The sequence below is a fragment of the Anser anser genome (assembly GCF_964211835.1).
Source record: "Anser anser genome assembly, chromosome: 9".
Lineage (NCBI taxonomy): Eukaryota > Metazoa > Chordata > Aves > Anseriformes > Anatidae > Anser > Anser anser.
The window spans coordinates 16,334,928-16,361,183 of NC_139729.1; the positions used below are offsets into that span (position 1 = coordinate 16,334,928).

The 26,256-nt window shown below is 41.1% G+C and overlaps 2 protein-coding genes across 19 annotated transcripts in view; one reads left to right on the plus strand and one right to left on the minus strand.

Annotated features, from left to right (window-relative positions):
- The window catches only part of OPA1 (OPA1 mitochondrial dynamin like GTPase), a 53,091-nt gene extending 47,262 nt beyond the window's left edge, over positions 1-5,829 (minus strand). For 3 of the 4 annotated variants that reach the window (XM_083849495.1, XM_083849494.1, XM_083849492.1), the window contains exons 1-4: positions 5,638-5,820; positions 1,702-2,020; positions 1,286-1,382; positions 1-108 (exon numbers count right to left, since the gene is read on the minus strand). In XM_083849495.1, the coding sequence (XP_083705621.1) occupies positions 1-108; positions 1,286-1,382; positions 1,702-2,020; positions 5,638-5,666 (553 nt within the window). In that variant the 5' untranslated portion in view covers positions 5,667-5,820. Of the gene's footprint in view, positions 109-1,285; positions 1,383-1,701; positions 2,021-5,637 lie in introns of all 4 variants that reach the window. The other variant, XM_083849493.1, reaches the window with a different exon arrangement.
- The window catches only part of LOC310904546 (putative cation-transporting ATPase 13A4), a 42,964-nt gene continuing 22,510 nt past the window's right edge, over positions 5,803-26,256 (plus strand). The window contains exons 1-14 of one of the 15 annotated variants that reach the window (XM_083849472.1): positions 5,897-6,163; positions 6,576-6,661; positions 7,116-7,474; positions 8,084-8,171; positions 8,623-8,770; positions 16,727-16,900; positions 19,326-19,463; positions 21,274-21,344; positions 21,448-21,528; positions 22,395-22,464; positions 23,282-23,416; positions 23,840-23,912; positions 24,579-24,710; positions 25,939-26,109. In XM_083849472.1, coding sequence (XP_083705598.1) covers positions 8,702-8,770; positions 16,727-16,900; positions 19,326-19,463; positions 21,274-21,344; positions 21,448-21,528; positions 22,395-22,464; positions 23,282-23,416; positions 23,840-23,912; positions 24,579-24,710; positions 25,939-26,109 — 1,114 coding nt within the window. In that variant the 5' untranslated portion in view covers positions 5,897-6,163; positions 6,576-6,661; positions 7,116-7,474; positions 8,084-8,171; positions 8,623-8,701. Of the gene's footprint in view, positions 6,662-7,115; positions 7,475-8,083; positions 8,172-8,622; positions 8,933-8,980; positions 15,164-16,726; positions 16,905-18,131; positions 18,257-19,325; positions 19,464-21,273; positions 21,345-21,447; positions 21,529-22,272; positions 22,367-22,394; positions 22,465-23,281; positions 23,417-23,839; positions 23,913-24,578; positions 24,711-25,938; positions 26,110-26,256 lie in introns of those variants that run through there. The other 14 variants (XM_083849473.1, XM_083849474.1, XM_083849475.1 and 11 more) reach the window with 14 other exon arrangements.

The following is a 26,256-nucleotide window of genomic DNA, read 5'->3' on the forward strand; positions in this document are numbered from 1 at the left end:
CAGGAGAAAAAAATCCTTTCAGTGAAGCGAAGCTCTCTCCAATCTTGTCAAAGTCAGGCAGAAGTTTGGCAAGGTCATCGGCATCAGGAAGGGCTTTGATAATTTTTTCTAGGAAAATAGTACAAAAGCTAGTGAGCAGTTTTTCTCTCCTACTATTGTTGTGAATAGGAACAGCTTAGGCTATAAAACCTTGTAACTGTTCCGAGGCATACCTTTATCTTTTAAACTTTTAAAAATTAAATAAATAATTAAAAGTTGCTTTCCACATACACCTCCCCCCATTAGTGTTGGGAAAGAATATCAGATCTGAAAAAACAACTGCTTTTTTAGACTTCGAACTTTCTGATAACTTGGTTGCCTTATGTACTTTAAATTCTGTACAACTTATTCTTGCATTTCACCACATTTCATGCATTGCCTCACATACTTCAGAGACAATGTTTTTTAAATTACAGGACAGCATAACTATGCTGTATGTTTTAAGAAAAAGTTATTTTTCAATTTCATAAATAACCCAATTCTGCAATTGTTTCAAAAAAACACCAACATCATTAATTTTACAGTATTATAAAAACGTAGTGTTCACTAGCAATCACAGAAAGAAAACACTTGTCTCACTTCTTCAATCCCAACATTCAAGACTACCTATGCAATGCTCAAACACGTAGTTAAAACGTTCACAAACTTTTTTTAAAAGAACACTACCTAACTATTCTCATATGTAAGAGGTAACTCAGTGATTGTTTTTTAGACTTCTATCTGAGAATATGCAAGAAATCTAACGTAACTAGAAGGTTCAGGAAAATAAAATCTGTATTTTTCTTTACTCTGCATCTTCAAGATAATTTTGCAGATATTTCTATAAATTCCTGTGTTTCAATTAGTTGTTTAATTATACCTACCTTCTACTTGTCTTAATTACATTTTTATTTGTTACTCATTCTTATAGAGAGAACCTTGTGCATAATACTGCCAAAACCTGTCCCCTTGGTCATGCTGGAAGTCTGCTTTGAATAATGGGAGTACATGACAAAAGAAAGGACCAAGAATGTTCTCAAACGAAAAGATGAATTATGGAACTTCAATGCTAAATAATGCTTAATTTCTTCAGACAAACACAATGATACAAGTAACTTGGTAAGACGTACCCTGAACACTTCAACAATACAAGCTCACCCAAATCACTGCTATAACACTACTATTACATTGGAGCCAGGCACTGAGAATCACACCCTTGTGTTTAAGTTGTTACACTAGCACATGCACATTTTAGCTTTTGTAATACCGAAGTCAATATGTTCGTCAAGCTCCCAGATGAAGTCAGGAACAATCCACTTATAATCATCAAGATCAGGCATCATGTCCTTCCACTGATCATATGTCTAATACAAAAAGGAAAAAAAATACAGTAGAAATAGAAGGAATACACGTAGAGAAGCATATGAGCCATCTATTGAAAAGTGGTACCTACATATAAAGCATAATAACCCACCATCTTTCAGATACGTATAATATTATTCAGGTCTTTTGAAATCTATACTAGTTCTCTCAACAATCTGTTTTCCAATTTCACTCATCTTTCTTTTCATTAATTAACTGAACAACGATATTCTGTATTTTTGTGGGTTACCAAGAATTAGTGTTCTGAAACCCGTAACAACAAAAATAAATATGCGTAGAATATCCTCCAAAGATAAATACCTTTTTAGCTGTGTAACCACCACCTACAGCAGATCCTAATATAATGTAGCGAATTCTGAGAAGCCTTGATGCTAGTCTAGCTAGCCAAAAGTTCCTGTAGGACTGGTATCCGTACTTTACATTTAAAAGTTTTGTTTTGCGAAAGGGAAGACGATTAAGAGAAGAGAACTGCTGAATGGATATCCTTAATGGAGGTCTTTGAAATTTTGAACTTGGATGGTAGGGATGATGTATACTTCGGGAAACAAGATGCAAATTTTGAAGTGGTGATTTTCTTTTTATTCCATAGTTGCTCTTTGCTAGACTCCGGCAGATGACACTGAAAGAAAGGAAGAAAAACTCTCAGTAACAGATATCTTCAATATACCATTAACTCTATAACCTCTTTAGAAGCAATTCACATTACATTGTAGCTGGTTACAGATAAATTAAAGCATCATTCTGAATGTCCAGCAATCATTGCTATGCTACCAGGAAAAAAAAAAAGCTGTAAACAGTATTAAAGGGTATAGCATTTCCAGTAATTACAGAAAGAACACCTTTAATCCCATTTATGAACTCTGTTGTTAGGTGAATTTAATTTCCACACTGGCTTAAGACAAATCACGTCAATGGTAAAACACAGTTTGGCAACCATTATCTAAGAGTCCACAGATGACTATGATCAACTTGGATCGTAAAGGAAAACTTGATACTTTGGCCTATCTTGTTACTGAAAACTAACTTTTAGAGAAACTAACTTTTTTCAGACTTCAAAAAACAATATGCAGACAAAAACATCCTCTGCAAAATACATGTTACTTTTCTAGCAAAGCTGATCCTCCTGTGGAGTTGAAGGATGCACTTGAAGAAATCTTTCAGTTTCTTTAATTTTCTGTGGTTCTAGGCTTACAGCATTATTGTTTTGTCTTGTGTCATGCACAGACAAGATTACTTGTGGACATGCTTGCGCCGTGTTTGTTGAAGACTTCAGTAAAATAATTCAGACTTAAACACTGGGAAATTTCAGTGTGAACAATTTGATTCTGAAAACAGAACTCAGCAATTAATACGTTAAAACAATGAACCTTATCAACTCTGCCTGTATTAAACTACATACACAGGTTGGAATAAAGCTACTTGTACACCTTCACTTATGCTATCTACATGCTTTAGCATTTTGAGGTAGCTTTGCTAGCTTATGGAAAATACAACCGAAGAGTTAACATTAAACCATTTACTGGATGCAAAATACAAGTGAAGTTACAGTTCTTGAAATTAAAGCTCGTTCCTTAAAGCTTTTTTCAGGATTTGTTATATTCTCCCGTGTATTTACTTATGAAGAGGACAAATGAAAAAGTAGAAAGTGCTTCAAACTATTAAGAAGGCAAATTATTCATCCCATAATCCTTAATCATTTAATATTGAGGAATTTTAAAGAGAATACATAAGTTAATCATATGAAATTGAAAAAAAGCTCCATAATAAATAGTCCTTTCCCTGAGTCTTTCTGTGTACTACCGATGACATTCTTTCGCAGGCATATTCTTTACGTCCAAACAAGTGGAAGACTTCATTATAAAAGCACTTTTGACACAGAAATTGAGCATTTGGATGAAAAGTTAAAAATCAGTGATGTTTACTTCTCTTAAGAAAATGCAGTGTATGTTGTATGTATGTATGGTGTATGTTTAAAAATTTCCTTTAATGTAATGGCAACCTTAAAAATAAAAAAAAGAACTCCACCAACTGTTCTGGAAGTCCTCTTTCACAAAAGTCAATGCAATTCTGAAATTTACCCCCTTGCTGCTATAGTTCTGAAGACTATCTACACTCTTGCAGCAAGAAACTCATTATCTAGCAAAAGCCTAATAAGCGGGAACAGAATAACCCCTCAAGCAATATCAAGTACCTCCTCTTTGACATGGAATTACAAAAGCATCAGAAATAAACCGCAGATAGTACCAATACAAAAAGTGGACACACAGAAATAAAAAAGTGAAAATGCCCCCACACTAGAAATATTTTAACTCCTGCTTTTGAAGACAGTTTTGATCAGGGTGTGGCAAGCCACGATGAAGCAAGCTAACTGCGCAGTTCTTCCTTTTGTTGTGTTGTCACTACCATTGCGCAGATATTTAAATTTTTCAGTTCATACTATTGCAGCCACTTCTGGTTATCGGCCTTCACCCTGATTAAAGGTACTTTAATGGTACATAACTTTCTTCTCTGCGATTGTTCTTTTAAAATATACTGTCTTGTATTGCATTCGTTCTGTACTGATTAAACTGAATGAAAAATTGTGTTCCATCAGAAATTGTTATGGCAAGAACTTGATCAACAACAACTGCCTTTTGAGTGCTATCTCATGTAAAGACCTATTCGCTTTCCTTCTACATATAAAATCTTATATTAAAAACAAACAACTCCATTGTTATTCCAGAAGTTCTGTTTACTCTTTCCTCTTCCTGCTGCTAAAAGCTATTGATAAAAGCTGACAAAAAAAATTAACTGAAGATCTTCACTGAAAGTGCAGTGATACTGAAATGAAAGCCAAATCGACAGTACTAAATGAAGTGTTCCATGACTGACAAACATAAAGCTTCTGGAAAACTGCGTTTAACAACAAACAAACCAAAAATTAGCCTTCCGGACACAGGCAGCTCTGCCATTAGAACCTGCCTGAATACAGGCCTGTGACCTGTCTACGTTAGCATCAAACAGATTATAGATACCTTGTTAAAAAAGAGCAAAAAATAGCGGTCTGTTACTAGGATATCCAAGCATTCTAATATAGTAGGATATCCAAGCATACCTAACATCTTATGCATTATTCCAGTTTAAGAGTTTAAAATATCCCCCCTCAGCTGGGACAAACTTTCCATAAAGACATACTATATATACTTTTATTAATTATAACTGTGAAAGAATCTTTCATAGAATCATAAAGGTTGGAAGAGACCTCCAAGATCACCTGGTCCAACCATCACCCTGCTACCAATGTCACCCACTAAACTGTGTCCCTAACCACGTCCAGCCTTTCCTTAAACACCCCCAGGGACAACGATGCCACCACCTCCCTGGGCAACCCGTCCCAATGCCTGACTGCTCCTTCTGAGAAGAAATGTCTCCTCATTTCCAACCTGAACCTCTCCTGGCGCAGCTTGAGGCCATTCCCTTTAGTCCTATCACTGGTTATCTGCGAGAAGAGGCCAACCCCCAGCTCCCCACCAGTTCCTTTCAGGCAGTTGCAGAGAGCAATAAGGTCTCCCCTGAGCCTCTTCTTCCCCAGACAAAACACCCCCAGCTCCCTCAGCCACTGGAGTGTACCCCAACAAAAAGCACGGGGCTGTTTTCCCTCACTCAGCACTGCCACAACATCTACGGAGGAAGGCCGGGGGCTTCCAGCCGCCCTGCGACATTGCTCCTGAGGGACGACACCCCTGAGGGACGACACCCCTGAGGGACGACACCCCTGAGGGACGACACCCCTCAGGGACGACACCCCTCAGGGACGACACCCCTCAGGGACGACACCCCTCAGGGACGACACCCCTCAGGGACGACACCCCTCAGGGACGACACCCCTCAGGGACGACACCCCTCAGGGACGACACCCCTCAGGGACGACACCCCTCAGGGACGACACCCCTCAGGGACGACACCCCTCAGGGACGACACCCCTCAGGGACGACACCCCTCAGGGACGACACCCCTCAGGGACGACACCCCTCAGGGACGACACCCCTCAGGGACGACACCCCAGGCCCCGTTCCCTCCCCGGGCACAGCGGGCCTCGGCGGGCCTCAGGCCTCCCTCCCCCCCGGCTCGGGGAGCCCCGTTCCCGGCCCGTGCCGCTCCGGGCCGCGGGGCACGATCGCGGAGCGGGGCGCGGGGCCGAGGCTCCGCCGCGGCCGAAGGGAGGCGGCGGCGGCCGCCCTGCCCCGTGCCGCTCACCAAGCCGCCGCCGCCCGCGTCCGCCACATCGTGAGGGCCGGGAGGTGCCGGCAGGAGGCTGAGGAGGAGGAAGCCGAGGAGGAGGAGGCCGGGCGGCCGCCGCTTCGCCTGGCGCCCCCGGGGCCGCCGCGGCCAAGGGCAGGTGGAGCCGCCGCCGGCCTGCCAGGGCTGCCGCCGCTTCCGGCCCCGCGGCCCGCTGCGGAGCGCCCGGCCAGAAACGGCGCCTGCCTGAACGAAGGTTCCGGGGGATGATGATGATGATGGAGGAGGAGGAGGAGGAAGCAGGAGGTTTGGGAGGTCTGTCCCTCTGCCCACGGGCAGGGGCTCCCGCGGTCAGGCCGTGCCTGAGGGGTGCGTGCCCAGGCTGCCCATGCGGACCTCCAGGGTCAGGGGCTTCACCTGGCCCCCAGTTTAAGCCCTTCTTGCAGCAAGTTAGCTTGGACACGAAGAATGTTATTTTCAAGTTGCGCCACGGGAGGTTCAGGTTGGAAATGAGGAGACATTTCTTCTCAGAAAGAGCGGTCAGGTATTGGGACGGGTTGCCCAGGGAGGTGGTGGTGTCACCGCCTCCAGCGGTGTTCAAGGAAAGGCTGGGCCTGGTGCTTAGGGACATGGTTCAGTGGGTGATGGTGCTGTGTGGTTGGACCAGATGATTTTGGAGGTCTTTTCCAACCCTCATGATTCCATGATTCTGTGATTCTACTTATTTGCAGCTAGGGCGTAGGTGTTTGAAAGCTCCTTGTGACTTTTCAAAGTCTTCTTTTCCTCAGCTTAACCAGCCCCCCCTTCCCTGCAGACCATGTTTCCTTACTCCTTTCCCTTCTCTGTGCTGTCTCTGGGCACCGAGCTGCACCCTTATCGCTGCAGAGCTGTGCAGAAAAATAAATTTGGAGTGTTTTTTAAGCCAGGCTGCTGTTTATACAGTGGGGTTTTTTCAGAGCAAATTAAATTGCACAAGATTGGCAAAGGATGACATGATACATGGATGCTTTTTCAGGACTGAGATTAAAGGTGTAAGAATGAGGTGAGGCACATGCATCTCCTGCTTGCTTGCTTTTAGGTTTATTGTTTTGTTTTTAACTTTTAAGGCATAATCTTTGTTATCTTTGCTTTTGCATTTTAACTTGACCAATAAATTTTGTGGCTTTTATCTGTGTTTTTAGGCAAATCTCAATTTAAAAAGAGGAATGATGATAACCATCTATAGGAGATAATACAAGGAACTTTTTTATTTCTAAACTAATCTGCAATGCTTAGTTCTAACAGTAGAGGGCATCATTTAACTAAAGGTTCTACTGTAGGATGCTTTAGGGGCCTTTTCTACATCAGAAAATGAATCTCCTTAAGTAAAATGGACAAATTCCACAATCTTCATGGGTTCTAGATTAACAGATTTTACTGGAATGTTATGACAGGTTGCCAGCTTACAGAAATTGTGAATGTTTTACACCTTTAATCTGTTTTCCCTTTGTTTTCAGTTTTGAACAACCAAATCTCCCAAGAAAGGGTGTCCTGTAGGAGTAGAAATTGTCATCAGGAGTTGGACTCGGCCTATAAACAGTAAATAGATTGGATGAGTCCTGATTATTCCCTGGAGGTCCAGGTTTGGTGGGATACCCTGCATGCAGCTCACTTCTCTTCTCCATGAAATGGCAGCTCAGTGACCCCTACTGTACCCAAGCCTTCTACAGACACTACGAGTAGCAAGACTGACATTTGCAGATGCAGCAAAAGCTGACCAGGCAGAAAAAGTGTGTGTGGCACTCCTGTTTTCTGCTGCTGTCACCTCCCAAAATAATGAGTCATTTCCCAAAATCATCAGCCTGCTTTGGAAAAGGTACCTTGGTGGTTGTTTCCTGTCCTTTGTAACTTCTAGGTAGCACTGATCCCTATAAACAGGTTTATCAGAAATGGACTGTATTGCATTTTTTTCTTTTTAATTTTTAACTGAAAATTGTGATTCTCATGTAGTAACTGTAGTTCCTGTTGCTGAGTCTCAAAAGAACAAATTGAAATTGGCTTCTCTTGTGTTCATTGGCCTAGTTCCCCCATTTTATCTTCTCTCTTCCCTGCATTTCTCCCATTTCAGTTTCTCTGGCCACTGCATGAAACAGGCACTGGCCTTCCATGGTACTTGAGGTGTATGGAACCAGTACAAGCCCATGCCCCATGGAAACAAAATACCGGTGAATAGGAACTAACTTGACACCTCTTGATCTGTTTCAGTCACCCTAGAAATAATATTTTAGTTTCCTTAACATATTTTCTGGAAGAACGGGTTTGTCTCTCCTTGCCTCATTCCTACGATATTTGATGTATAACTTCTTGAAAAGTAGCAACGGACAAGGAAGTAGTACTGGGAATGAATCACAAGACTAACAAACAATTCGGCCCACAGTAGTGAAAAAGGAGGTGATTTTCTGATTGCTGTTTTTTTTTCTGCCAGCTTCCTTTTGGTCCTGATTTGGAGGTCAGAGTAATTTGTATCCATCTCACTGACATCAGTTTCCCTGAAGCTCCAGTTTCCCTGAAGAGTGAGTAAATAACTCTAATTACCTTCCCCAATGCTCTATAGTGAGGTCAGAAGACATTCTGTAACAATATTCTTAATAATGAACAAAAACATTACAGACCCTACATGGCTTGATTCCAACACAGTCAGTGCATAAATCCACCTGCACAAACCGAGGCCACTGTTTGCAATGCCAGAGCTTGAATTTTTCTTCAAGGAATATGAGGGGATCACAGCTGGACGCTTAGTTCAGGCTGGTTACTAAGAGTATAACAACAGCAATGCCTGTTTTGCTTCTCGTTTGGACACACTTCTTAGTCCCCAGTAACTCCATAATCTCTCGAGGAGAAATATTCCCCTCTTGCCCTCCCCTGAAAGTTGCATGCCAGCAGCACTTGCTGCACTATCAGAGTTATGACTAGGAGTCATACCGTGGCAAAAACATGTTAGATGTAATTTTTTCTTTCTCCCAGTGCCTTTGAGTGAGTTTTGTTTGAAGGTAACCCCTCAATCTAAAAACCCCAAGCAGCAGAATGAGAGGAGGAGGGATGAATGTTACCTGCTAACCCCACAGAGAGGGAGGAGCTCCATTCTTCAAACATCAGCAAAGTTATAAGAAAGGTGTGTACTTAGAGCACTTCCTCAGTGTGGAAGTTCAAGCCACACAACGCTGAAGACCTGTCCTGAGGGTGCTGTAGAAAGTCTCCAGAGGGTCATTTCATGGGGGAGAATCCTGCCAAGAACCATTATGCACAGCTTAACCAGGGAGAGGAGAACGAGATGGTGAGTTGTTGTATCTTTGTCTAGGTCTTTCTTAACTTGAAGCAGCAGATGGCACATGTTCAGCATTAAAATGCTACAGTCGGTAATTTAGTTATGGATGGTGGAGGTGTTTCCATAGCAGAAACATGCAGTTAGAAAGGGATATATATATATTTTTTTTTCTTTAGCAGAAAGAAAATTAATTTGTATGAGTCCACTGGATTTAATTGGTTTTCACCTCCAACAGGGGATGGTTTGACAGAGTCTAGAAGAAGATGGCAGAATATTGACGTGGCATTGTAAAATTAGCTGGAGCTGGCCTTGTTGTAGCTTGAGGGATGGCCTAGAGAGGTGTTCTTAACAATTTGACAGCTGAATCTCTAGAGTCAGCTGCAGTTGGATGAAGACTGGGACCCTCGGCTTTCTCTGGAACATAAAACCACATGTGTTATGTTTGCATAAATTATTAGCATAAGCAGCCTGTTGAATTGGCAACACTATTCTATTCTGCTTTATAAAGCTGCTTTTCTAAATACTACCATATTTCTTCCCAGAGTTTTTCAGGGAGGGCTATGTTTACATGCATTCCGTAACGTAGAAATGAGTCTCATATTTCCACAAAGTATCTGATCTACTGCATGTTGCTGCTTTAAAATAGTAAGCCCAGTGCACAACTGTAGTAAGTTCAGTGCTTCTGAGCTGCTTTATTATTACCACGTGTTACAGATCAGCTATTTGTCACATATGCATATGCCCATCTAACAGATTCTGCTGGAGATGTCAGACCCATGATGCAGCTGTACAGCAACAGTTGTCATGCATGTCTAGAAAATGCAGCGCTTCTCAAAATTCCTGTGCTGCAGAACCACAATGTCTGTAGCTCTGCTATGAGAATATGTAGGATGTCTGGGTGTACAGCAGCCTCAGCAAACCTAGTGAAACACAGTTACATACAAGCTGACATGACAGTTCACATCCAGAAATCCTGGACAAATCTTGAAAATGTACTCACTGAGAATTCTGTTTTAGTGAAAAAGAGAGCATGTCATGGAAAAGCATGTTTTTTTTGTTATCCCTAGATAAAAATAGAGATTTTCAGTCAGCTCTCTGCCATTCAAAGAAGGAGAGATGTCATATTTTGCAAAATGCTGACCTGGGTAATCTGTGATGTGCTGGAGAACGTGGTACAGAGTCATCCAGCAGCATGAAGGGAGCACTGCAGGAAGTGCAAGGCACTGGCTCTGAGGGTGGGGACTAATTAGCAGACTGCAATAGAGAACCCAACTGGCTCTGCAGCTGAGTTACTAAACCTGCTCACAGCACCCCGCTCCTGGCTCTAGCCCTGGTGCTGATGCTCCCCAGCTTCTTTTGCTGGTTTTGTGCCTGTGCTCCACCCTGCCTCTTCCTTCTAGGACTGTATACGCCCTGTCATTCTCTTCCCACTACTGGCACTGTCACTAGCAATGCCAGAATCGAGCCTGAGCTAATTACGTTTTAAATGGACCTGTCTGGTTCTGGGTAGAGGCACACCATCGTACACTGCATGTCCAGTTCCAGCTGTGCACTACTGGGACACCCAGGTTATGCTTGCATGGAGTCATCTATACCACATTACCTTTCCAGTATTGTTCTTGTTTCTCACCAGTGTCATAATCAGTACATGTGCCGTGATACGTGTGCACATTGTGGAATCAGTCTGCACTTGTGAATTCAAGGTGTCTGGCAGTTGCTCTCAGTGCCTGCAGTGAACAAGAACAGTGCTCATTCGCCTGGGATTCCCAAATGTCCCAAATGAAAATCACAGAAAAAAAAGATTGAAAAAGCAGTTGACTCATAAGTGCAATTAAAACCATAGCCAAATTTTGTTAGATTTGGTGGGTATGTTTCTGTCCTTGGTACATGTGTGTAAGAGAGAGAGAAAAAAGATTTGTGTGAGAGAGAGGAAGAGGTCTATGAGAGTGCCTGAGGGCTTGTAAGGAGACAAGGAAGAAACAAACAAAAGAGAAAGAACAGCTATTGTGTGTGTGTATTTGCATGAAAGAAAAAGCAAGTGGTATGTGGTTACGTTAAGTTCTGAAGAAAGAGAAAAAAAAGACTGTTCGAGCAGAGGTGAGGAAGAGTGTATGGAGTAAAGGAGAATTATGTGCAGACATTTATTTGTTAAAATCGTGTATTTTAAACTATTGGAAGCCACAGCAAGTGACACTGGCACATGATGTCTCAGTGACCCTGCAACGTTCTTTTAAAATTCTAAGCCATGCAGAGTATTTTTCTACATTATTTTTAGGTCATTTTAATCCACCTGAACCAAATTACTAACAAGCAGTTCTTGACTCTTCAGACAAGATCATATTGTTTCATGTAATAATGTAACAGCTGACGTTCAGATGCCAGTTCTTCCAGAGTGAAATAGCTTGTGCATTTTGAAAGCATGTAGGTTGTTAATTTGGACTTTGGGCAAGCAATGCTTTTCCCTGTTGATTTTGCTGGGGAATGTTGGGGAACTCTAATGAGAATAAATACTGAGAGTTTTCTCCAGTGTTGTGTGTCTCTTTGTACAACTGAGATGCTAGATGGTCCTGTATTTAAGAATAGTCAGTCTGACTTAGAAAATCTACCCTATATATCCTTTTATGTGTCTATGGGATTATTTTACACGGCTAAAGCACATCTAATTGAACAAGAGCTGCAGGGGCAAGTACTTCAGAAGCAGAGTTCACTCTCCTGTTACCCAGGAGAAACTTAGCAATATATGTTCAGAGCACGAGTAATGATATCTTTGTATAACCATTTGCAGTACTGGAAAGAATTAGTAGTGTGCGAGCACTGGGCACAGCAGCTTGCCTCAGAGAGGGTTAAGAGATGTGGTAAATGTGGTAACAGGATTTATTCCAGGAATTGCCGTTTTTTTTTTTTTTTTTTTTTCTTCAGAAAGATCTGCTTGAAGGTGTTTTTGAGAATAAGTAATTTTTGTTGTAATAGGAAGAGGGAGGAAAACCAAGGTTTTATGCCCCCTGGCAATTTGATGGTCTTCTCTGTACAGCTGGGAACTAACCATTGTCTTTGAACAAGTCCTAAAGTGCAAAGTGCAAGCCCTAGAGTGCAAAAGATTGTAATGGACTTCAGCAGGCTGCTGCTTCAGGAAGGATTTGCCAGAAGCAGATCTTTATCTTACGTTCCCATGTTGGTTATGTTTGAAGGAAAGGGACAGCCACAGTCAGTCATCTGGTGAACCCCAGTTTGCTGCTGCACGTTGGCAGCTGTCTGCATCCTAATGCCAAAATTATTAAGGGAATCTGGTCCAGGAATTTTATATACTTTGAATTTGGAAAATTCACATCTGAAGATGGACTCTGAAAGGCACAACCATGTTTCTAATAGAACAACATTGAGTGTTGCTCCTGGCTTCAGAGGGAACAGAAACAAACCTCTAATGAAACAGGTTCCAATTGCTAAGAATGAGATTCTGTTATTAAATTTGTTGTGAATCTTTGCCAGTCTTTCAAGTCTAATCCTATTATCTGTTGTTATAGCAACAGGTTATTCGTAATAGGGTATCTGGTGATTGGTTTGCCAGAAGTATGATATTTCACAGCCACTGTATAAGATCCTTTCTCTTTGGTAGCTACAGGCCACATTAACACCAAGGAAAAAAGTACCTGAATTTGTTTCACTTTTGCATTTAATTTCTGCTGTGCAGATGACTTTGCAGTTACAGGAATTTTTTCATTTAACTGTAAGTAACAGAGACTTGCTTTACATTAGAGTAATAAGCCCTTGAGTGTTGGCTTTGTATGATTGTAAACGCAGCTAAGAGCCTTTCATTGAATAATCATATTTTCTGCCAGCTGAGCAGGTCTGACAGCTTTTTCTGTCCAATAATCCATGGCTCCTCCCTAGACCCTCTACTCACGAGTTGAAACCCTTCTGTATTTGTCACTTTTGGTTGTTAGGAGTCCCAAGAGACAGGGGTTGCTAACAGGCAAGGAAACAGTTTTACAATACACTACGACTTATTGAAAATTATGCTACAGAGATTAGATGAGCCCTGAATATAAGCCTCTTTTGTAGGCAGTGCTATCTCCTGTGAGATAGCAAGAAACCCTTCAGAGTATTCCAGATATCTAATCTTAGCTTTGTTTTCTACCATCTCTTTGTCTCGTGCCCTTATGAACCCAAGTTATTTGGCAGTATAACGTTATATATGGCAAATGCACACATCAAGCCCTAAAAACCTGCCCACATGGTAGAAAAGTTGTCATGGTACAAATCTGTATGTTTCAGGCCTGTCTCCACAAGAAGCATGTCTGCATCAGCACAGCCTCCTTGTGCGTTGAAATATAAGCCAGCAAAAGTTATTCTCTTTTCCTTAACAACATAAAATCAGCCTGACAGGCATGTTCTTACTGGTGACATCAACATCAGGGTTTTTGCCAGCCCAGGAAGTATTGTTTCCCATAGCGGACATAGATTTGCTTGGAGATCTTTTGTAGTATAGACCTAGCAAATCCTGAATAAGCTTGAAGGATTTCCAAACGCTAATTCCTGTAAGGCATTCACGTGGCTAGATAAACCTGCTGAGAAACTTGCATTATGTGTGTGCCTGTTTCCCACTTCATGCATATTGTGGTTACCTGTGTTGTGGGTCTAATATTTACCTCATTTTTGAGAAGAGATTTTTTTTTTGAGAATTTACCTGAAGAGGAATTCCACTTGTTGACTTATATGACAAGTGAGAAGTATTTTCACTAATACTGTTTCTGTTTCAACAAGGAATTATTTACCTACTAAATGTTTTTATGAATCCATCATTCATTGCTATAGTCCTTCCTGCTGAAGGCAGAGAGTCAGAAAAAACACCTGAACCCAACAGAACATTTTATTCTAAAGCTGAGTGTCGAAAAGTTCCTGCCTAGGGAACTTTGGGTAAGTCAGTTTTGGAGCTCAATCTGTTTCCCTGCTTAGTTTTACTTCTGAATGATATAGCCCAGGTAACCTGCTCCAGACATTTCCAGACCTTGGGAAAACCTTGCTTTGCTTTGGCTTTAGAATCAAGCTGCACATCCAGATATGAAACAGCAGTGTTTATTCTTTCCCAGAGCACTCCTTGTAGAGCTCCCGAACACCTACGTTCAGAAGCGTCACGTTCATCAAGAAATGAACAAAGCAACTTGAACTAACACCAGTTTTCATAGGGCAGAGCATGCACAGTGTCAAAACAGCTCGAGGGTATCTGTCTCAGGCGAGTCCATTGTCAGAAGCAGCAAGAACCAGCAAAGTAGTGGGTGACGTGAGAGAATGTCTTTTTTTCTTCCCAGCTGAGCTGTTTTCCTTCTTTTCCTCTCTCCTAGCTCTCAAAAATGAGGAATGCTGATGCTGACTTGATGCTGGGAAGCGTATTGAGATCTAAGGGATCAAACTGTTTTTTTGAGGGGAAAACAAAGGTCTGGAAACATAGGCAGGTGTCAGTAGAACTCAAATCCATATTTTGATACATAGGTGCCTGGTTTCCTAGGCAGAGAAAGAAACAATCTGCCCTAGCTCTATGGTTCCTGTTTGCTCTCTGTTTGCTTGCTGTTCTGTGAATGCTCTGTAGTGAACAGGGATGATTTGTTTGCAGTATGTTTTTATTTCCGCCCTTTTGGATGTTTATTTGCATAAAGCAGAAGCTTCATTTCAAAAATATAAAAAATTGGACGGATGCATTTTGCTGCATGACTCACCCCAGCCTTGCCATTATGAAAGAAGGCACCATTACCCCTCCGAACACATTGCTTTGGTGGGTGGACCTCTTGGTTAAGTTGTTATGTCAGGCTTGGGGAATCATTTAGCATTTCAGAAGAGAAGAACACTGTCAACAGAAGATGATCCCAAATGACTGCCAATCACGTGCTAAGTGCCCACCCTCTTCCTTTTTTAATTGTATTAACTACAGCCCTATTGACTTCTCAGACTTTGGGTGTAAGGTGCAAAAGCTGGAAATTAAAGGAATGATTCATTCACAGAAGCAAGATGCACATGGCAGCCATCTCATTCTTCCCCACCCTGATATCCATGCCCATCCCAGCTTGAAAAGATTATTCTAATTATTCCAGGTACACCTATTTACTGGAGGATATCCGAAGGCACATTCTTTTAACAGTTCTTCCCTTAGGCATCTCTATTTCCTTGGGAGTTTCTTTACCTTGCTGACAAGCTGTAGCGTCTGGAGCCAAGTACCTGCATCTTGCTAGTAACCAATTGCTGTGAACAGTGAGTTTGCATTGTTGTATGTACTGTTCTGTATGCCAGTGCTGACACTAATTTGTAACCTTTTTGTTGAGAATACAACTAGACAGATGTGCATGGAGAGCCCTTTACCGGTCTGTAGGAGCAGTTAGTCAATTCTAGTAGCACGACTGCCACATCAGCTACCTTCTAACAGCTTTGCCTATCTGCTGTCCTCTATGAGCTTCCTTCTGTCTGCTATAAAGTTGCCTTATGGGCTGGTCAGACTGTAGAAACCTTTGAAAAGGCTGAGTATGTGCATCTCAAGGTGGTATAAACAGGTCCCGTGCAATGCAGGCCACTTGCAGACATAGGTTCCATGTTTGTTTGTTTGTTTGTTTTTCCCACAGTTGCCGATTTCTTCCCTTTAGAATCCCTATGGAGACCACCTAGGAAGATGGAGGCTGTCTTTTGGGGAATGACATAGGGCAGGCAGTGAGTGGAACCACTGGGTAGGGCCTGTGTTTCTTGTAACAAGCGAAGACCCCATCACAGAACCAGGAATTAAGTATTACTCATCCTTCCAATTACATTATCGTTTCTTCTCCCCTTATGAATGGATTTTGCAATACCTGTGGCCGCAGATATCTGATACTGGGAAGCAGATTGCACAATTGCTGCAGATATACTAGGAAGAAGGAGATTGAGGAATCTTAACCCTTATGTGCAAATTCTTGTGGTCATCCGATGTAATTGCAGCTGTGCAACCATCTGCCTTAGATCAGGGCTGGGTCTGCTCTGTAAAATCATTGTATACGTTTTGTTTCACCTTTACCCAAGCCCTGCAAGTGCTACAGAGAGAGAATTTGGCCATGGTACTGTGACCTGACAGCATTTAAACTGTATTGCTGACAGTCATCCCTTTGAAGTTTTGGGCAGGTCACCTTGCTTCACTGTAGCAATTTCCCCAGCTTTAAAAATGGAATAATAATACCTACTCATACAGCTAGAGTAAGTAGATTCCTTTTGCCTTCTGAACATGTCAGGCATTGCGCAAGTGTTCATTAGCTGTTCTTACTAACAGTTATTATTATTTTGGGATGTTAGGACAGTGGCACATTGGCAAGGTCCAGAATCCTCACACTGGAGATACCGTGCAAGGTGGTAACAGCCCTACAAGTGCTGTGTTAATGCCAAGTTGTACAAAGCAGCTTCAGCTAGTCTCACCCAGGGGCCTTAAAACAGCTGACCAAGCAAGTCTGGTTTCATGTCTCAGGGCCTAAAGGTTAGGGTCTTTATGTTTTCGTATCATTCCAACTCATTCTCGCTGTTCATCCACAGTTTCACAGCTACATAAAACTGTATTAGAGGTTTGGTCAGTCTATAGCAGTCCACATTTTGTGCAAGTGTATGAAAATTTCTGTGGAGTATGCAAAATTATTTTTCTAATCATGGACCATAAAGAACGTAAGTTCTATGACTTGTTTTTTTCACAGTGCCATACTGAACAGTATCTATGGGAGAGCTATTGATGATGGGAAATTGTAGTATTCCAGGTATTTCGTTAAGACAAATAGTAATATTTTTTTCCTTGTCTTTGCTGTACAGGAGATTTTTGGCTACAAAACACAAGGCTGCCGCAAGGCCTTGTGCATTGCTGGATACATCTTGTCCTGTGGGGCTCTGCTGCTGCTGTTCTACTGGAAGCCAGAATGGGATGTGTGGGCAAACTGCATCCCCTGCAGCTTGGAAGAAGCGGACATTGTATTGCTTAGAACAACAGTAGGTGCTTACTATAATCTTTAAATTAATTCCTAGTATGTAGTTAATTGGAAGGTGAGTTAATTGGAAAGAATCCAGTTAGCTGAAATCTCTCATGTTGTCGATGTCATGCAGTAATATATTTGGCACCACTGAGCTGCAGAACTTTCTGTAGTACTTTACAAATTCTGTGTAAGATGATAACTGGATTTTTGACTGTATTGTTTGCTGTCAACCCTTCCTCCTCCCTTCCACCACCCCTGTCTTTCCTACATCGTAAATCTTTTCTCCAGATTCTAAAGCATCTCTTTGCTTGGCTGTGTCCAGGAGGTCCTTCTCCTTCCCTCACTTGGCCATCCTAGTGAAGCTGTCCCTCTCTGCTAGAATTTAGCCGCTGGACCAAACCAAAGATTTGTGTAGCTCTGTCCCCAGCAGTGTCCAACAGTGCATGATGAGGGATCAGTATAAGGAAGAGGGCAAGCATAGACTGCTTGTTTTTCATGTCTGTGTGCCTCCGGTTTCCATCAGTCCTTTCACGTGTCCAATAAGGCCATAGTCCTGCAGATAATGCTTTCAGGTCTGTTATGTTTTGCTAGTAGTTCTTCTATCCATTGAAAACCGTGCTGAAGCTCTGCCACATACCCAAACCCTGATTTCATTTCATGGAAGCTAGTGCAAAACTGAAAGAAGCAAACTGAAACTTGATTCTGAATCCCAGCTGAGCCTGAATACTCCAGGAGCTGGCAGTGTTAGTTTTCTTCAACAAGTTTGATTTTTTATGCTTCAAAGACTCCTGAACAATGGCGTGTGCAATTACAAAATGGAACGTGCTACCATTGTATTTGAGCTACCTTCTTAAAGGAGCACAACAGTATGCAGTTAGAATCTTGGGTTTTGAAAATCACAGATCTGCTTGTTGCATATTTTATACGGAAACAATCTGCAACCTAATAGGAAGCATATTAGGTTTAATCTCCCTTTTTAATCTTCAATTCAGTTTGCATTTTTAATTACCTACTCTCGTGTGTCATTTTAAATGGATTTGCCATGACAAGCACTTTTCACATAAATGAGTTTTAAAATGCTCCTTCGTGTAATTAAACACGAATTGAATCATATTGTACATTCTTTTTATCAGTAAGCTTTCTGAAAATATGCTCTGGGCATTTGGCAATTGCAGGTTTCTTTCTTGGGTCCTTTGCGTGAAAATAACAGTTTTTTTCCCCCCCTATATTCTTTCTGATTACATTAGTTCTTAAATGTGATGGCTACTGCTAATGAGAATAGAAGTAACCCTGTCAGCTTGATCCTTGGAGTTCTCTTTTGCCTCACATAAGACCTTCATTCATAATTTATCATCATCTCTGCAATGGCAATGTAAGAGCCTATTAACTCACTTCTGTTATTGAAGTTTGACTCACTTTAGTTTAAATAATGAACACCTGTGTTATTCATTGCTTCCCATCTCAATCTGCATCCCAATGTCTACTAATTCTGAAGTCTAAATTAAAGATAAATATCAGAAAATAAATGTTATTCTACTCATAACATGGGTTTAAGAAAAGAAGTGAACAAAAAATTAAGATATGTAAAAATTCTTAAAGGTCTTCTTTTAAACCCTTAAATTGTTCAAAAGGACTCATAATTTTATATTTCTTCTGTCATTTCTAAGTAAGGTGTAATAACTCTGCTTTGAGAACCTGGCCAGCTGAGGTAATCAGCTTTTTCCATCTGCCAAAATTCTCACGTACTGAATATGATATATAAGTCAGTCCCATAGCTGGCTTTAATGCATGGTGGTCCAGTGTTTCTGTCTGAGACTTAACACGACGGTACTTATTACAGTAGTTGCTCTAATCTCTAAGACTGCGCCAACAATACTAATTATCAGGCAGTTCCAATGTTGAAATTATTTTATAAAAAAAATAATAAATAAATAGCAAGATTATGACCTCACTGTGGCAAGAGCTTGTGTAAGGTTACTCTAAGAGAGTCATGGCTTCTACCACATTTACTCCAATGAAGTGTTAACACATGAATGATGGTGAAAAGGTATTATACTGAACATCCGTCTTGCAGTACAGAGCTATATGCTTTTTGACCTTCCCTTTACGGTATGATCACACAATCTCAGATTGTTCTATACCGTTTGCTTGTTTATTGGTCATGATCTGGGTGTTCACATTCCACCCTTATCAGCCAAGCACTGGACCTGCACTGGGTGAATTACTTTGCAGTACTCACATTTTGATAGGACTGTGGTTCTGCTCCCCTTCTGCTGATGTATCTATCAATCACAGGTGCTGGGAGGTTGCTGTTGGCTAGTTCCTTAAAAAAGTTGAGCAGTGTTCTAGAAAGGCCTACAGTAATCACTCACTTTAAAGTAATAGTGACTTTGGTATGATTTGGAGGGGAATTGTGACACTTCTCTTTTATATTCATTTAGGATGAATTTCAGATTTATTCACGTAAGAGTGTGACATGGATCTCTGTGTCTGCAGTTATCAAAAGTAAATTGGATTATCCAGGCATTGCTGAAGAAGACTCAATCTTCAACGAAGCCTTAATGAAGCCAAGTTTACAAGTAAGTCAATTACTGCCTGCAGCATCTGGGAGATGACAGCAAATCTCAGCCAGGCTTTATGGAGTAAAAGTGAGCTGTGAAACATATCCAGCTAAGAGACTTGCAGCTTGATAACATAGTGAGCTGTGAAAAGACAAGCTTGGAGAACTGTATTCACCTTTGTAAAAATCCTCTCTTACTCCAAAGGGGGATATGAAAAAGAGAGGTGACCTACATTATAAATAGGAGACACTCAAAATGCTGGAGTTGGCCATGACGAATCAGATTTCCATATCAAACACTCATTCTTGGCATAGGAATCAAAGAGCTTAGGGGTGCCTGTGTGTCTGAAGGGAAACTGAGGAACTGAACATCACAACTCCAACAGCAATATGAAAACAGGGATGAATGCAGCTGAGGGGAAATAGAACAGAAAAGTGCCTAGGCAAAACTCTATCTGTATCTCCAGAAATGTTTTATCAAGGAGGCTCTGAAGCATGTTTTTCTTTCTTGCCTTTGTATGCATCAATTTGTGCTTTAAAGTATGTTTGTTGGAGTCATCTCTTAAGCTGCCAACCATTCCTGCAAAAAATTACCCTGGTCTCTGCCAGTTCCATAGCTTGGAGATCCCAGTGAGGCACTGGGGAGAAGGCAGATGATAAATTGATCCAAGCAAATCAGAAGGTCCCTCATGAGTTGAGTAAACACAATTATCCCTATTTTAGAACAAGTAAACCGGACAGTGCAGTTATATGTCTTGCTTAGCATCAAATGTTAAATTGGTGTAAGCAATGGGAATGCAATGGTACATTTGCTAATATTTGCCTCTTGAGTATGGACATTAAATCACTCCACTGGGTAACCCACAAAAGAACTACATATTGTTAGCATTTATTTTTGTATCTACAGCAATTTTTAGGAGATGTTTTCATTATAAACCCAACTTCAGCTAAGCAAAGCTCTTGCTGTTTTTGCTGTTTTGTGTGACCGTATCTTAATGTACATAAGGAAGTTTAGTGCCAACTAGTTTAATCAACTGGCACAGTATGAAAGTGAAGACTGATTTGTAACATTCTTCAGAGGATTGCATTAGTAACATAAAAAAGCCCAATATAGCCCTTAAATAATAGGCCCTTTGAGCAACAGTAGTATCAGTCAAAACATCTAGGTAGAAAAGAACGTATTTCAAGAAGCAAAGATCAGTTTAATCCTTCACTAGCAATTCAAAAGCTCCTACTTATATGTTAGTTATAAAACCTTTTTGCCTTTTAAGCTACCTAATTCCACAGAGTATTGTGTAGTGCCTGAGAGTACCCAAGGAGCTACTTCTGCAGCAAGTTGAGTCCCTCATTTCCCAGTCCAGTTTTTAGCATTGCAAATATTGCAGCTCCTTTGCTCCTAACTACAGACCTCTTGTTAGGTTAATGACTGTGGTTATAGCTCCATTTTGAATCAGGGTATGAGCCGAGTGAAGATTTCATTGGCCTATAATAGTGCTTATTGCACTGGGTAGGCAGAGCCCCTAGAGCTGCTTTCTTTATTACTTGTGTGTATAGGTGTATAGCATTGCCTTCTTCCAGCTGATATGAAACACCATTATCTCTAACAGGCTTCATTATTATTGCACAGGACAGGACAGACTCCTTTTGCAAGTCGTAAATGACAGCATGCATTCCTCACAGATAACTGCTCTGCAAGGGCTTAGCATTAGCAGTGATTCAGGAGCTATCCTGGAATGGCCTTTCTCGTCTCTTGGCATATCTCTGAGCAGGCCTGGGAATATTTTTGTTTGCTGGGTTTCAGCTATTGCTGTCCCTGCTTTATTTTGCAGGTGAAAAGTATCCAAGTGCAGAAAATCCGCTATGTCTGGAATATCTATGCAAAACAGTTTCAGAAAGTTGGGTGAGTTTCATGCACTGGTTACATGAGTCTCTGAGGAAGTCGAGCTTCTTTGGAATAACACCCTAAGGAACACCCTAAGGAAAACATTCCGTTTATATTCTAGAGCCCTAGAAGACCACCACACTTGTTCAGCTATACATGCCAAATTTGGTTCTGGTCTCACCTGCAATGAACAGAATATCAGGTACATATTTTAAAGCACTTTAAATACTCAGCGTATGGATTTCAAAGAGATTTAAATTTACTGCTGCTGGTGCACTTTTCTTGAGCTTCATGTATATACATTAATAAGCACATAATTTTAGATGAAGTGACCATACATGCAAAAATTGAATGAAAAATGCTAGAGAATGTTGTGTGTTCCTTGTCAAAGTTTTTAAAATACTGTTCTCAGTCAAGAAATATCTATGTCTTGTAATTAACTCTGAGCAGTTCTTGTTTGCAATAGGAGAAAGCCTCCATGAGACAGTGCAGATAAGTTGTGTGTGTGCTTCTTCAGTGGGGCTCCACGTAATTATATTGAACGTATAAATTATTTAATTCTGGTCATTGAATTTATTCTAACAAGCTACTGTATCATTATAAAATGTACTCACTGGGTACTCTTGAAACTGCTAAATACAGAAATGATCTTTTGTTGATTGAATACTGAAAATACAGCTCCTGACATAAGCTCACATTGAAGCTTTCATTCAAGTCATGCTATGATTAACTTTATGCAGAATTTTTTGTTTTCAGATCATTTATTTTTAGGAGCAGGATTCTTTTTTTATGGTGCTTCAAAGGTGTTTTTGCATGTTGGAAACATTTGCCTAATGGCTGTGTTATACCTCATCTTTTTGAGTGGATTTCACGGATGTGGTCATCTTTTTTGACATAAGCACTGTAAGGAGTATTAATTTTTTTTAATCTTTTTTCTTGGAGAAAGATCCTCACAGAGTTTACATTAGGATTGATACAAGCTCTTTGGACTATTGAAAGCTGCAGCTTCTTGAGCAAGCTATATCGTCACTATTTTATCTGTAAGTGATGTATCTTTATCCCATACAGGAGAGCGATATGTGGGCCAAACAGTATTGATGTTCCAGTGATCCCTATTTGGAAACTACTCATCAAAGAGGTTCAACATTTCTGTTGCTTTTATTCTTAAGGCTACTTGGGGATGCAGAGTATGCATATAGAATATGATGGATCCTATGTCTGAATTAGCTTTCTAGCAGTCACCTATCAAGCATACTCTTTTTTCACATCCTGTTTATAAAATCACCATTAATTCATTTATTCTCCATTTTTCCAAATGCTCCGTCCCCATGCCTGTGCAGCTGCTTAGTGTGTGTGTGTATCTGTGTCCTAGGAGCTCATTCTGTTGGCCTTGCAAGGGTCAGTGAATGTTTACAAGCTGTGCTGAGAATCAAACCTTCCAGGCAAAGACTGTCTCTTAATCAGCAGAGGTGAACAGCACTAGCTGGCACATGCCTACAGCTTCAGAGAGGTCCAGTGAGCTCATGACTCTGGGCACAGCATTGCGTAAAGCACCAATATGCCTTTCTAGACTGCAGCTGGCTATACGTGTGGCCTAAGCAAGGTGGAGGTGGTGCCAATGGTATGTGAGCTCCGTGCTCACTTCACATCTTGATCTCCTCTCACCTCTGTTACATTTCTTGTAAAGAGTAGAGGAAAGCAAGGACTAGGTTGAGCCATTCACATCTCAAATAACATCCTTATTAGTCCAGATTATTTGGCCCTTTCTTTCAGTGGAGATGGGCCAGGGTGATTAGACTGAAGCTACTGCTAACAAAATCAGAAAGAGGGTGGGGAGTCTCAACACTTACTTCAATAGCTTTTATTCTAGCCCATCTCCAGCAGAATGGGCTTTCTGGGTATACTGGAGTCATTTAAATGGGGCTAACTCTTGAGTAATGCTCCCTCTCCAACAGGTCTTGAATCCATTTTACGTGTTCCAGCTGTTCAGTGTGTGTCTGTGGTTTGCGGAAGATTACATGGAGTATGCCACTGCCATCATAATCATGTCTCTCCTGTCAATTTCTTTGACTGTATATGATCTTAGACAGGTAGGTGAGACATCTCACCTTTCTCCACAAGGAAGTCTTATTTGTAATGTCTGAGAAAGCCCAATATGTTACAACATGCATATGTACTGTGCTCTGAGAGTTACTCAGAGGTTTAGTCTCGTGACATTATGTAGTAGCAGGTGCAGTGGCCTGGCCTTCTAGTCATAATAATCTTTGTGTGGTACTTTACCCACATCCTGCCTTCCCCATTCCAGTGCTTTGCTTTGTAACCTTTTGTTACACCTTCTTCATAATTAGGGTGGGGAGTTTCTTTCTCTGTATGATTGTACAGTTCTTGGCAGGGACAGACCCCAGTTTATGAGGGCTCTCATAACCACAAATAACAGAAAGGAATGATTGCTAGTGGATGAATTGCATCACATAAGATGTAACACTTTTTTTATGTTCTCCTTTAATTTATAGCAATCGGTTAAATTGCACAGACTGGTTGAGTCTCATAACAACATCATGGTCACTGTCTGCAGAAATAAGGAAGGTGAATCCTGCACACTTCTTTCTTCTATGTGTTTCATTTCTGTAACAACAATTTATATCAAAACTGAGAATATGTAGTGTCAAATTCCTTCCAGAGCAGTTTCCTCTATTGTCTCTCAACCTTTTTAACTAGCTTCTGCATATTGGTTTAGTTTGACCCAGAAGTATGTTGTGGCACATCAATCATATTTGTAATTGTGTGAGCACAGCCTTAGCAAAACATTATCAGGAAAACGATGCCATTTTTCTTAAAGCTGTGCTGACAAAGCCAACCACATAATCACTTAGTGGTTATGAGTCCACCTAATTGCTGCATACAAAGTCTGTTCATTGTCATGGTATTTGGAGAACAATCCAAAAAGAGGGAGTCAAAGTAAGAAAAGTCATAGTAAGAAATGTAGATCCAAGCTTCTTGAGTTAGGTCAGGACATTGGAATAGCAGCTATGATTTGGGGTATGGGGAGATAAAAAGAAATTCTGCAGTTTGAACTGGTGCCTAGACTTTTCTTAACATGGAGCATTGTATTCTTAGGTCATTCTTGCAGTCCATTGTTTATCAGCCATTATAAAGAAGTAATAATATGTTCAGCTGGTGGCTCCTTGTATTTTTCCTCTTAACACAGAGAAACATGCAAAGCACAAAGTTTCCTTTACATGTCACCTATAGGTTTCCAAGATCTGGAATCGCACCATCTTGTTCCTGGAGACCTTCTGGTTTTGAAAGAGGGCAAAGCCCTTTTGCCTTGTGATGCCATCCTGATCAGTGGGCAGTGCATCGTAAATGAAAGCATGCTGACAGGTACAGCTTGTCCCTCCCAGGCTTACCATTAAAACATCATCACGGCCCTGTGGTTTCAGACAGTGGCACAGGACATACAGCATTAGCATTATCATGTATCATTCTTATTATGAGATAGTCCATAGTTAGCCTAGAAGGGCATTCTTTGGAATGTTTGCTATCAAAAAGACTATACAATAGTTATTCCCAGCTTCTCTAAATAGACAACATGGACTTTGGGAAGAGCAGCTCATCCATTTCTTCCCTTCTGGGGCACAATATTTAGCAAGTAATCCTTTAACTAGAAAGGAAGGAGGGGCAGACAGTGAAGAGGAATGAACAGGACAGGAAAAGAAACAGTAGATATGGAAAAAAAGCTGTTTCCACACAGGCACCCAGTCTATTCAGACTGTAGGGATTTCTCTGAATGTTTCATCCTGACTGCTGCAATGTCTCCAGCCAGCTGGAGTATCTGTCTTGATCTGCATGCACTTAACCTCACATTCATATGATAGCAGTGGAGGAGATACCAGCTAGGAGAGTTCACAGAGAAAATGATTTTGGGTGCAGGAGATGTTCATAGTTCTGTTTCTTGTCTTTAGATTTGGTCTCAGTCTGAATCAAATCAAAATCAACAGTTCTGAAATTTCAATATATATGAGAAATTCCAGAACCCCCTTTCATTTAGAAAGCCCGAGATACCAGATATTCAATAAAAGTATTTCTGCTTTTTCACCTGAATGTATCTGCTCTGACATAAATAGGATATTTGTCAGCTGTCAAGCACTGAGGTAAAGGCTCTCATTTTTCTTAGGAATGGGAAATAGCTAATGTCATGTTAAATCTGCCTGAGGGAATAGTGTAGTGGCTTGCACCTGAAGGTCAAACTAGGTGAACAACTTGTGGCCATCAACTGGAGTCATACAACACCAGTTAAGGTCTCTGTTCAAGTTTCTGTATCTACAGCCATTGTTCCAATTCCTTGGGCTGTTTTCATTTCTCAGACTTACAAGAAGTTACTGTACTGATGCAAAGGAGAGATTTTCTCTGGCAGGATCTGTTCTTTGTTTGCTAGGCTGCAAATTCCTATTCACTCTGAAGATGTGACGATATAAAACTAACATTTCTCTAAACTGGTTTCTCTAGTAAATATGTTTGCTGTCCACCTAGATACTTTACTGACTTCAAAGTCAGCAGGCTAATTTTAAGGTGTACTGCATTTTTCCTTATCTGAGATAATCTTCCCTAGGAGAAAGTATTCCCGTAACAAAGACCTGCTTACCCCAAGCTGATAACATGAAGCCCTGGAGAATGCACTGTGCAGAGGACTACAAAAAACATGTCCTCTTCTGTGGAACAGAGGTCATACAGACCAAGGGAGATGACAGAGGAGTAGCGAAAGCTGTGGTGCTGCGGACTGGTCAGTCAACACTTCAGTTTGCTTTTCCTTTCATGGTTTTTCTTATTGCAACAGAGTCTGACTTAAAAAGTCCCTGGTGCACCTTAAGTTAAAGGAGTTAACCCAAATTCACAACAGTCAGGTGGGGAACTGATATCCCAGGTTGGG